Source organism: Rattus norvegicus, chromosome 14, assembly GCF_021556685.1.
Source record: "Rattus norvegicus strain SHRSP/BbbUtx chromosome 14, alternate assembly SHRSP_T2T, whole genome shotgun sequence".
Lineage (NCBI taxonomy): Eukaryota > Metazoa > Chordata > Mammalia > Rodentia > Muridae > Rattus > Rattus norvegicus.
Genome location: NC_141547.1, coordinates 42,927,580 through 42,939,832, shown reverse-complemented (window position 1 = coordinate 42,939,832; position 12,253 = coordinate 42,927,580). Strand labels below are relative to the sequence as shown.

Below are 12,253 nucleotides of genomic sequence, written 5' to 3'. Positions count from 1 at the left end.
ACACAAATAAGTAAAACTTTTAAAATAGTACTCCAAGGTTTCCAATTTCCCCAAGAATTATTGAAAAATATAAAATATCAGTTCAATGAATTAAAAATTACTTTAACTATTTTGAACAAAGAACCACCAAAATGAGCCGTTTTAGATAATTAATATTCAGCATTTAATAACCTGTAAAGGAGACATTATATGAATGAGTAATCCTAGTATATTACTGTTTTGCAAACTATCATTAAGCCATTACTTATCCTTAAATCTATCCAACTGGGCTTTCTGACAGTCTAACAGGAGGATAAAATATGAACAGACCAGGATAAGCTACCTTTCAAAGCCTCATTCTGTACCAGTCATTTCTGTAGATGATTAAATGAAACGAATGATTAAAACCCAGGTGCATATGACAAAAATAAAAGTTATTTTGTAAACATTGTATTTACCTTAAGTTTATCGTGGGAAGTGTATGGAGCTTCTGGGGCATAGATTCGAAATATATCAGCCAAACAACAAGCTACAAGAAGGCGCACATCTTTATTAGGGTTCCTGAGAAAGAATTCAGATGCAAGATGCAAGGCTAGTGGGAGATACTGTTGTTTTTCATCTTCTGAATCCTGATCCATATCCATAAAAGTTTTCACTACCATCTGTAAAAAACATAGTATCAACCTGTAATATTCAGTGATCAGTTAAGAGACGTCCCTCCTCCCCTTCCTAAGGTTAGTGGTAGAGTACAAAGTCTTGGGTTCACCCCCAACCACCACAAGCATGCACCCACCCTCCTGCCCACACTCTGCTAAAAACAAAAGGATAGTCATAAAAGCATGGTCACATGGGCTGGAGAGATGGCTCAGCGGTTAAGAGCACCCGACTGCTCTTCCAGAGGTTATGAGTTCAATTCCCAGCAACCACATGGTGGCTCACAACCATCTGTAAAGAGATCCGATGCCCTCTTCTGGTGTATCTGAAGACAGCTACAGTGTGTACTTATATATAATAAAAAATAAATAAATCTTTAAAAAAAAAAAAAAAGCATAGTCACAAAGAAACCTATAAAGCCCAAGCATCAACTTGTAGATTACCCAAACACCTTATCTGTATTTACACCAGATTTTCTTAAAAAGAACTTAAAAGCTTGCACTAGTGATTCTGCTGAGCATTTACTATGGGGACCTTGTTAAGTTGTCAACACACTGCTCCCAGCTTCTTTGGATTCTCATGGAGTTGAAGCTAGAGGCATAGTCCACATGCTCGGCTTTCATTATTCATATGCAACTTAACAACAAAGGTTCTGATCCCAATACTTCACTAATCTGACATTTAGCATCTTTTATATATCATTTTTACTTTAAATCAAAGTTGCATTAAACCTACTTCATTTGAAATTTTATTGGCCCTTGTATAATAAAAACCCATACTTAAATGTTTCAAGTAATTGCATTTCTGATAGAAAATTTTTACTGTAAATATCTTATGCTGAGTTTAAGGCCAACTTGAGCCCAGAGCTAGCTGCAAACCAGTTAGAGATACATAGCAAGACTCAATTTTTTTCTACTTTTTAAAGCATACATGAAAGGTATATATTTTTCATCTATTGCTATCTAACAAGCCCACCCTCAATGAAGCACCTTGAAACAATAAACGTATTTATCACGCAGGTAACATATTTCGAGAGGCTGCACAATGACAGAGATGGTGCCTGAAGCCCTGAGTGAGTCTGCAGGTATCTCAGCAGTAGTCATATTCACGGGCTCTAATCTGCACTACTGTGCGAAGAGTCAGGTTCTCTAGTGGCCTCTCTAAGTACTACAAATTAAGCAAGTGCCGTGACTTCTGCAATGTCCTCGTAGTTACTGAGGTCAGATCTACTCTGTAGATCACATGGACTGTAAGAAAACATACCATTTGAGGCAACCTTGAAGACTACTATAATGTACTGGTTATATCTTATGTCAACATGCCACAAACTGGATTTATCCAGGAAGAATCTTACGTATTTTTTATTATTAAAAAAAAAATTGTGGGGTTGGGGATTTGGCTCAGTGGTAGAGCGCTTGCCTAGCAAACGCAAGGCCCTGGGTTCGATCCCCAGCTCCGAAAAAAAGAATAGAAAAAAATTTTGTGTGTGTGTGTGTGCATGTGTGTGTGTGTATTAGTGTTTGGCCACATGTGTCTCTGCTGCCCTCGGAGGCCATAGGAGGCACTGCAGTTACAGGTGACTGTGAGCTGCCATGTGGGTGCTGAAAGCTAACCTAGGCTGTTTAACTGCTAAAACAGGTCTCTGACACAGGGAACAAAAACCTTAATGAAAAAATGTCTCCGAAGGATTGGCCTATAATAAACAAATCTGTAGGGCATTTTCCTGATTGGTATGGAGTATGCAGCTCACTGGGGAGGTGCCACCCCTAGGGGGGTAGTCCTGGACAGTATAAGAAAACAGGCTGGCCGGGGCTGGAGAGATGGTTCAGAGGTTAAGAGCGCTGGTTAAGAGTTCTTCCAGAGGTCCTGAGTTCAATTCCCAGCAACCACATGGTGGCTCACAACCATCTGTAAAGAGACCCGATGCCCTCTTCTGGTGTGTCTGAAGACAGCTACAGTGTACTCATATATAAGAAAGCAGGCTAGCTGTAGGAGGTAAATCCATGACAGGAAGTCTGGTAAGGTAGAGTAGGTTGAGACAAGAAACTTGATGGGCATACACCTGAGGCTTAGGCGACTCCCTGCTCTCTCCCTGTGAGACTCTGGGACTGGAACACCCGTCAAACTCCTCACATAAAGAAATATGTCCTATGGCCATGTAGACCCAAAACAGAGCTCCACATTAATAAGGTACATAGAGGCCCAGAGGACTACGCTGATTAGTGGGTAGGGTGCATTATACATCCATTTTCCACCATGAACAATACACTGTTTAGAACCACGGACTGTTTTTAATTCAAGAGCCTCTATGAGGAGCCAAGAAGAAGGCATTCGCCTACAGAGCTGTAGCCTAATCTCCCACAGATGATAGACTCTGCTCTCCCCACCACGACTGCCACCAAGCCTGCCACTGCCTGGCTAAGGACAATCACCCTCCCCCCCACCTCGGGCTAGAGCTGTCCCCAGCCCAGCCTGAGCCTCTCTCCTGCCACCCTACCCCATCCCACTCTTCCTCTGGCCCCAACTCCCTTGTCTGCTCTTCCGCATCTCCCAGCAGCACCTGGATGTCCAAGAGTCTGAGGACCCCACAGCCCCAGCTTCATCACAAGCCGGGGAACCCCAGAACTAGCTCCAGCTCTCCCACATCTCAGACTGCATATCCCACACCTGGAGCAGTATCTCAGGGGCACTTCCTTACAACCCAGCACCCACCCCAGAAGCAGCATGAGGTATGACAACTGAGCAAGCCAGGAATCAGCATCCCTCCATGAGCTCAGCTTCAGTTCCTGCCCTGACATCCCTTTGATGGAACCGTGTGTAAGCTTCCTTCCAAAGTTGCTTCTAGTTATGGTGTTTTATCACAGCAATAGAAACCCTAAGACATAAACAGTCCCTCCTCATCTTTGAATCTATGTAGTTCGTTCTTTCCTACAAGGGCTCTGGGTATGGCCATATAACATATTTGACTAGAGGGACATTAGCTAGCTTGATGGAGCGGGTAAATACTAGCATACGGAGACTGTGATGTTTCTTATGGGAATACAACTCCCATAATGTTATTTAGTATCTCTAATACTAAAGTGGACAAGCCATATGAGTACTCTGGGAAAGAGACCTCGAAAAATCATTTACAGGAAAACAGGGTGACCTAGATGCCCATCTAAAGTCAACCTTCAAGATTGCACTCTCTTCTGTCCCTGTGTTTTATGTATCTGTACCAGTTTTTATTTCTGTAGGCTTTTTTTCTTCCTTTCTTTTTTCCTAAGTGAGTGGGTGTGCTGCACACAGAATAGAAAGGCTCAGCAAATTCTGAAGTAGTTGAAGAAATACCTCAAGGCCATAGTGTTGTGGTTAAAGTCTACATCATCATATCAGACCTGGGTTCAATTTATTAACCTCCTTCCTGTACGGTTCTCGTTTACTCTAAGAAATCTTTGCCTAATCAAGTTGTAAAATTTTTCTTGTAAGTTTCCTAAATAAGTTCTATAATTTTAGGTTGGACACTGATATCTACATTTCTCTTGGGTTACTTTTCTAAGTTTTGCTGAAAGTTTTGTGTCAAGCGCCACGGCAACATTGCTGAACACACCAACACAACCTCCTCCAGTAAACATATTCTTTCTCTCGAGTTGTTTTGGCTTTTTTATTTTGTTTAAAAAGATTGACGGAAACACAATATGTAGGCCTATTTTTCTAGACTCTATCATATTCCTGTGGCTTACGTATCTGTACCACAGTTTTGATTATTTAGGTTTGGGGGATGTTTTAACCCTTTTTTTTTTCATGTGTGTAGATATGCTATACATACATGTTTGGAAGCTTTCAATGAGGGATGCATGTGTGTGAGCACACATGTATGGAGATGTGCATACATGTATTGATCAAAGGTTGACACTGAAAATCATCCTTAATTGATTTTGTGCCTTATTTATTGAGGCAGGGTCTCACTCAAACCCAAAGCTTATTGATATGGGTGGTCTTGCTAGCTTGCTTTGATGACTCTGAGTCTCGGCCTGAACTTGGAATTTTACAGACCAGCTGCAAAGCTCACCTGACAGTCCTCACATTTGCCCAGCAAGTGCTTTAACCACTGAGCCTTTTCCTAGCTGATTACTACAGTTTTATAGCGAACTCTGAAAATGTGTGAGTGCTCAGGAGGTGAAGGCAGAGGCAGGCACATCTCTGAGTTCAAAGCCAGCCTGGTCTACACAGTGAGGTACAGGACAGTTAGGGCTACACAGAGAAACCCTATCTAGAAAGGGGGTTGGGGAGGGAGAGTAGAAGGGGAGAGAGGAAGAGGAGCAGGAGGAGGAGGAGGAAGAAGAAGCAGAAGCAGCAGCAGCAGCAGAAGCAGCAGCAGCAGCAAATCTCAAACAAGAGAAAATATGGTAAAAATTCAGATGTGAAAGAAACACACAGCTAGGTGTGGTGGCCCACACCTTTAATCCCAGCACTTGGGAGGCAGTAGCAGGCAGAGTATGAGGCCTGCCTGGTCTACACAGTGAGTGACAGTCAGGACTATGTAAAAAGATCCTGCCTCAACCTCCCACCCCCAAAAGAAACATGTATACATTTCTGGGGAAAAGATAAAAAAGAAGTTATCAGGGATAATTTCAGTAAGATGAAGCAGGTGCTGGAAGGATGGCTTGGCGGCTCAGAGCACTTCCTGTTCTTGCAGAGGGTCTGAGTGAGGCTCCTAGCACCCATGCTGGTGAGCACAGAAGCACGGATAAACTCTAGTTCCAAGAAATCCAGTGCCCTCTTCTAGTCTCTGCAGGCACCAGACACATGGTATACATAGACACATGCATGCAGTAAAACATACATACACATGAGAAAACTTAAAAAATAATGATGAAAATACAATTAATCGAGGGGGAGGAAGAAATGCAGAAGAACATTTTGTGTGTTGCATGGATGAATCACTTGTCAATTAAAATTAAAAAACCTATGGCCTATAGAAATGGGTAGAATAGAAGGTGGGACAGCCAATAGGAAGAAAGGATTCTGGGAGAGAGCCAGGTACAGGGGATTTCCCTCCGAACATAGACTAGAATAAATGGAATATTAAGTTATGATCTAATCAGGGACCAACCAAAGCATAATTGTGGCCAAGGTGTTTGAAAATATATTTTGAGTTGTTATTCTGGGAACGTGAGCCTGGGAGGAAAACTCATACATAACGCAGGAGAAGGCGGCAGAAGAGAAGGAAAAGGAGGGCAGCACCCGACCAGAGATACACACAACTCAGCAGCTAGCAGAGAGCTTGTCAAGCGTGCACAAGCCCTAAGGTTCAATCCCCAGAACCATGTACATCAGATAACCAGATAAAGTGGTACGTTATCTGTAATCCCAACTCTTAGGAGGTAGAGGCCAGGGGATCATTGGTTGAAAGTCATCTTGACTAACATAACCATTTAGTGCAATGCCAATCAGGGTACAAGACACCCTATCTCAAAACTAAAGTATAGGGTCTTGTCCAGTCTGCTCTGTATACCTTGCTAAGTCAGTGTTCTGTCTCAGATTCCTAAGTATCTGGAACTACAAGTCATCTTACTGTACCCATGATACTTCTAAATACTTAACTGAAAATACCACATAATAATTCATGAACAAGTCAGGTGGTGGAGTGCCCCTAAAATCCCAGCACTCAGAAGGTAGAGGTAGGTGGATCTCTGTGAGTTCAAGGCCAGCCTAGTCTACAAATCATTCTGGAGCTGGAAAGATTCTGGAGCTGGAAAGATGGTTCACTGGCTAAGATGCTAGCTGCTCTTAGAGGGCCTGGGTTCAATCCCCAGCATCCACATAGTTGCTCACAACTATCTGTAACTCGTTTTAGGGGATCCAATGCCCTCTACAAGCCTCCACAAAGCACAAAGTGCACACAAAAAAAACACTCTACTCATTTTAAAAAATAAAAATTAGGGCTAGAGTGGTTAAGAGCACTGACTGCTCTTCCAGAGGTCCTGAGTTCAATTCCCAGCAACCACACGGTGGCTCACAGCCATCTGTAATGGGATCTGCGCCCTCTTCTGGTGTGCAAGAAGTCAGAGCACACATATACATAAAATATGTGACTAAAGAAATGCTCAAAAGGTAAACTTCTTCACCAGACTCCCTTCTGCCAGTTCAGATGCCAGCCAAAAGACTTGTTGGAACACAGAACTGATAAACCAGCTACAAATCTAGGCTCTGCTACTACTCCTTCAGGTTCAATAGTTTGCTAGAAGAATAAACAATGTGTATCATTTACAAGATATAACTCAGAAATGGTCAAACTGAAGGGACCATGCACTCCAACTGAAAATACAGAGGCCTGTATCTGTTAAATTTTTGAACCTGGGATTGGGAGGCGTTCACTATAAATTGAAGGATAGATAGCCTGGAGTGAATTCCCATTCAGACAGCAAGGTTCTCTCTTTAAAATAAACAAAAGAAAAACTCTGGTAATCTATGACAGAATACAATGAGAATTTTGAATATCTCCTTCCAAGTGCTCATGTTTGTGTTTTTTCAATTGTTTTGCAGAGTGGTGCTACTAGGCTATTCATTTGCTCCTGTTGCTATGACGACACACTCACCACAACCACTTGGGGGAGGGAAGGGTTTATTCAACTTACACTTCCAAGTCACAGTCCATGGGTGAGGAAGCCAGGACAGAAACTAAATCAAGAACAAGTAAGAATGCTGCTTACTGGCTTGCTCAGTTTCCTCTCAACTTCCCTTTCTTTTTTGTGACAAGATCTCACTATAAAGCCCTGGCTGACCTCAAACTCAAAGATCTCCTCTTGCCTGGGTCTCCCAAGTGCTTAGGGTTGGCTAGCTTTCCAGAGTCAACTGTCTTGTCCCTGACAAAGGTTATCTATTTGTAAAGTGAGTAACCATCATTTAAAGTCTTTTTGTTGTTAAATGGATTACGAATGAGAGGATGGAAAAAAATTAAGATTCTAGTAGACAAGTGTGTACAGCTCAGAGAAAGATGGATGGAATTCATTATAAAACTATAAGAGCTGAGGAAAACCAACACAGGGAATTCCCTAGAAACAAGATGAAAAGGAGACTATCAGGGAAGGGTAGACAGTAGCCAAGAAACAGAAGCAAAGCTCTCTCACACCAGGTGGCAATTCCACTAGCAACTAGTAAAAAGGAAACTAAGTAGCCAGTTCTTTGAATAGCTCAACAAAATTAACAAGTCTAGCTAAATCAACCAAGAAGAAATAACCAAATTCAGATTCAAATGAAATATATTTCTGACTGTACAAAAATAAAAGTTTATAAAATACCAACAAGTTACATAACAAATGAAATGCATAAATTCCTAGGAAGTCAAAAACTACTGAAATTAACAAGAGAAGCAGGAAATGTGAACCGATAGTAATGAAAAAACTACCCAAGCAAAAATCCAGGTTTCATTATTGCTAATTATTACTTACTGAATGGTTAAAGAGTACTAATTCTGCCAAAAAAAAGAGGACATTTCCAGATCAATTTGAGAAATCAATCTGATTTAAAGACAAGAATATCAAGAGAAAATCAGTATCTCTTATAAAAATCTTCAACAAAATACTGACAAACCAAATTCAACAACTCTGTTAGTTGGGTTTTGGTTTTTTTTTTTTTTTTTTTTTCTTTTTTTCTTCAAGACAGGGTTTTTCTCTGTGTAATGTTGGCTGTCTTAGAACTCATTTCGTAAACCAGGCAGGCCTCAAACTCAGAAACTACCTTCTGAGTGCTGGGATTAAAGGTGTAAGCCACCACTGCCAAAGCTATTGGTTAGTCCTTTGTCACCTTGATACAAGCTAGAGTCATCTAGGAAGAGGGAACCTCGATGGAGAAAATGCCCCTATCAGATTGGCATGTAGGGCGAATCTGTGGGCGCATTTCCTTAGAGGACTGATTTGGGAAGGTCTAGCCCACTGTAAGGAAGTCCTCAGGACGAGAGGCCCTAAGTTGTATAAGCAGAGAAAGCTAAGAGCCAGGCATACTGGTGCCGGCCTTGGGTCTCTTTCTCTTGGGAGAGAGGGAGAAACAAACAGATCTGAGTTCCACGCAGTAATTGTTATTAATTACATCCTGAGATTCTGAGTGAACCATGAAGAGCAAGCAGCACTGTTCTACATATGGTCTCTGCTTCAGCCTCCTGCCCTACTTGAGTGACTTACTACCTTGGCTTCCCTCAGTGATGGATATGTAAACCAAATGAACCTATTCTCCCCAAGCCATAGTTTTGGCCATAGTTTACCACCACAATAGAAAGCAAACCATAACAGAAGTGTATATATAAAATTATTTACTATGACCAAGTAGGATTTGTATCAGGAATGCAAGGTTGGCTTAATATCTGAACATCAAGCACCATAATACATAGTATATATTATTACAATATAAAACAAAATCATGGGGTTGGGGATTTAGCTCAGTGGTAGAGCGCTTGCCTAGGAAGCACAAGGCCCTGGGTTTGGTCCCCAGCTCCGGAAAAAAAAAAAAGAACCAAAAAAAAAAAAAAAATCATGCAAAGATGCAGAAAACATATTTCATAAAATCTAAAATTTATTCATAACAAAAATACTGAAACTCATAAGTATGAGAGTGAAGATGTTTCCTTTATGGGATTCTGTGAGAGAGAAGAATCAAAGAATGAGAAACTATGTTCTGAGGAATAGATTAGACTCAACATGGAAGTGACAAGACAACTAAAAGGCCTGGGAAACCAGAAAGGCAGCCTAAGAATCACAGGGGGCAGTCTGTAAATTACTCCCCCAACTGACTAACCCAGAGTGAGGGGGCTAAAGACAAAACCAAAAGCTAAAACTTGCAGCTCTGTGACAACAAACTGACAGGCTTAACTACCAGAGAGACCACTTCTCAGAAGCCTTAAATCCAATGCAGGGATGCATGTGACAGCAACTCTTCTTGCAATGACAGACTAGCACTGGACAAGAAATCGACTTACTGCTGCCCCAATAGCTCAGAATGTACTGGCTCAGCACCATCATGAGAAGGGGCCTTCTGGTTCTCCTTTAGTCTTTGAGCACTGAGCTATTCTAGAAATCTAGAAACAAGTCAGGGAGCCTAAGGACATCAGGCCACAATGTACAAAGGAAGAAAAACCACACAGGCAGCTATGAAGAGGGACAAGGTTGGCTGTGGGCCTACTGAGAAGTGGGAACAGCAGAGAGCTCAAACTATGAGCTTAGATTATGGGTGATCCTGCCCTTGGAATGAATGTGCTCTAAGCCATGTCCAAAATATTGCCCAGCCCCTGGCACTACCTCACTACCAAGCACAGTTTGCTGCAAGGCAGAACTGAGACCCTAGCCGAAACCTGGTGAATCTGGATCACCACATTTCTGTAGCTTCTTTTAATAGGATGACTTACAGCTGCACACGGTCTGGAAGCACCAGACCAGCAGGCTGTCTGGTTTCCTCAGATCTGTTCCTGTGTAAAGCTCAGTGCTGTTTGCTCCAATGCTCATATGTACTCAGAGGACATCTGCTGTCTCACCCCGCCTATCCCCACCCCTACCATGAACAAGCTAGCACACCTTATGAGAACCTGACCAGACCCTAAGACCATAACAGAAAAGTGCATAGGCACTGTAATGATTTTTTTCTTCCTTTTTTGTCACGTTGACACTAACTAGAGTCACCTAAGAGAGAAATTCAATAGAAGAATTTTCTCCATTAGATTAGCCTATGGGATATTTTCTCAGGTGTTTATTAATGCAGGAGGGCCCAGCCCACTGTGCCCATTTCTAGGCAGCTGAGTCAGCCAAGGGAAGCAAACCTCCACTTGGGCTTGAGTCTGTACCCTCTCTTCAGTGATGAATTGTGATCAGGATATGTGAGATAAATAACTCCTTTCTTCCCCAAGTTGCTTTTGGTCAATGGTGTTTATCAGAATACCGAAAGCAAACTAGGAAAAAAAAAAAATGTGTTAACTACTTTTAGCAAAGTAGCAGCATTAAAAAAAAAAAAAAAAAAAGCTGGGTGTGTGGTACACACCTTTAATTCCAGAACTTAGTGGGTAAAGACAGAAGGATTAGCAGTTCAGGTCACTCCCAGCTAAACAGTTAAAAGGCCAGTTTACACTACAAGACCCTGTTCAAAAAGAAGGGAAAAAAGATGCGAGGGCTGAAGAGACAGCGCAGTGAGTATGAGCACTTGTTCTTATAAACTGGTTCCCAACACTCAAGTGGTAGGTAGCACACAGGCATCTTTAACTCCAATCCCAGGGGACGTAAAGCCCTTACCCTTGTCTGACCTCAGAGGACATCACACATGTGGTACATAGTCATAGTAGACAAAACACTCAGGCACATAAAGTTTTAAAAATATATTAAAAAGAGAGAGAGAAAGAAAAATTCTAAAACTAGGAGATGGATTAGTAGGTAAAAGCATGTGCTGCCAAGCTGGGCACAGGAGTTTGATCTCTGGGGGTCAATGTGGAAAAGGGGGAGAAAAAGATTCCCACAAGTTGTCCTTACCGTCCATGAACACACACCTTAAAAAATGCAAAAATTAAAAATTAAAAAATTCCTACAAATCCTACAAATATACCTAATGAAATAAATGAAAGACTTCAACAATAAAAACTATAAAACTCTGAGGAAAAGACATTTGAGAAGACATTGTAGGACTGAAAGGCTTTCACTGCTTAGGAATCAGGAGAATTATGGCTGTGAGACAGTCCTATTACTCAGTGATCTACATATTCATGAATAACAAAACTTCAATGACTGATTTTACAGATATAAAAAAACCAATCCTAAAACTCATGTGAAAATATAAAAGACGCTGAACAGCCAAAGCAAGGCTAAGAAAAAAAAATTGTGGATGTATTACAACCCTTGATTTTAAAATATACTTCAAAACCACAAACAAACAAAAAACAGGTCACTGACACAAAATAGATTATGATAAGCAATGGAACAGAACAAGGAGCCAAACATACACCAGTTCACTGACAGTGATTTAATTCTTGACTTTTGACATTGGTGCCGGGCTTAGTTGTACTTGCCTTTAACCCCAGTATACCTGGGGCAAAGACAGGAAGATCTCAGAGAGAATCTCTTGTGCAGTGAGGTAGAGGTCAGCTTGGTGGTCGACTTACTGAGTTCTGGACTAGTAGGGATATACAGTGAGAACCTGTCTCAAACACACCAAGCCAGAACAAAACAAAACCAACCAACCAAACAAGCAAACCTTAATACTCTCCTAATCTACAGATTCAATAGTCATCATCAGAACCTGAGCCTTAAGTCTACAGACGCTGACAACAAACTAGGAGGGACTCAGAAAGGACAAAAGAATCCTGGAGAAAAGGCAAAGTACAAGGACTCGACTGATTTCAAAACATATTACAAAGCATCAATAATTAATACAGTGTAGTATGATGCAAAAACATAGAAATCAATGGAACTGAATGAGAATTCTGTTCAATATAAACTAATCTTCAACAACAGGCCAAAACAATGGAGGAAAAAAGGCTTTTTAATAAATGGCATAAGGGGGGTTGGGGATTTGGCTCAGTGGTAGAGCGCTTGCCTAGGAAGCTCAAGGTCCTGGGTTCGGTCCCCAGCCCCGGAAAAAAGAAAAAAAAAAAAATGGCATAAGGGAA

The 12,253-nt window shown here is 41.5% G+C and overlaps 1 protein-coding gene across 2 annotated transcripts in view; it reads right to left on the bottom strand.

Moving 5' to 3' along the window:
• Nucleotides 1-12,253, bottom strand: part of Pds5a (PDS5 cohesin associated factor A) — a 98,177-nt gene that overhangs the window by 65,777 nt on the left and 20,147 nt on the right. For both annotated transcript variants that reach the window (NM_001083624.1, XM_087583078.1), the window contains exon 2: nucleotides 438-641. In NM_001083624.1, coding sequence (NP_001077093.1) covers nucleotides 438-641 — 204 coding nt within the window. The remainder of the gene's footprint in view (nucleotides 1-437; nucleotides 642-12,253) is intronic.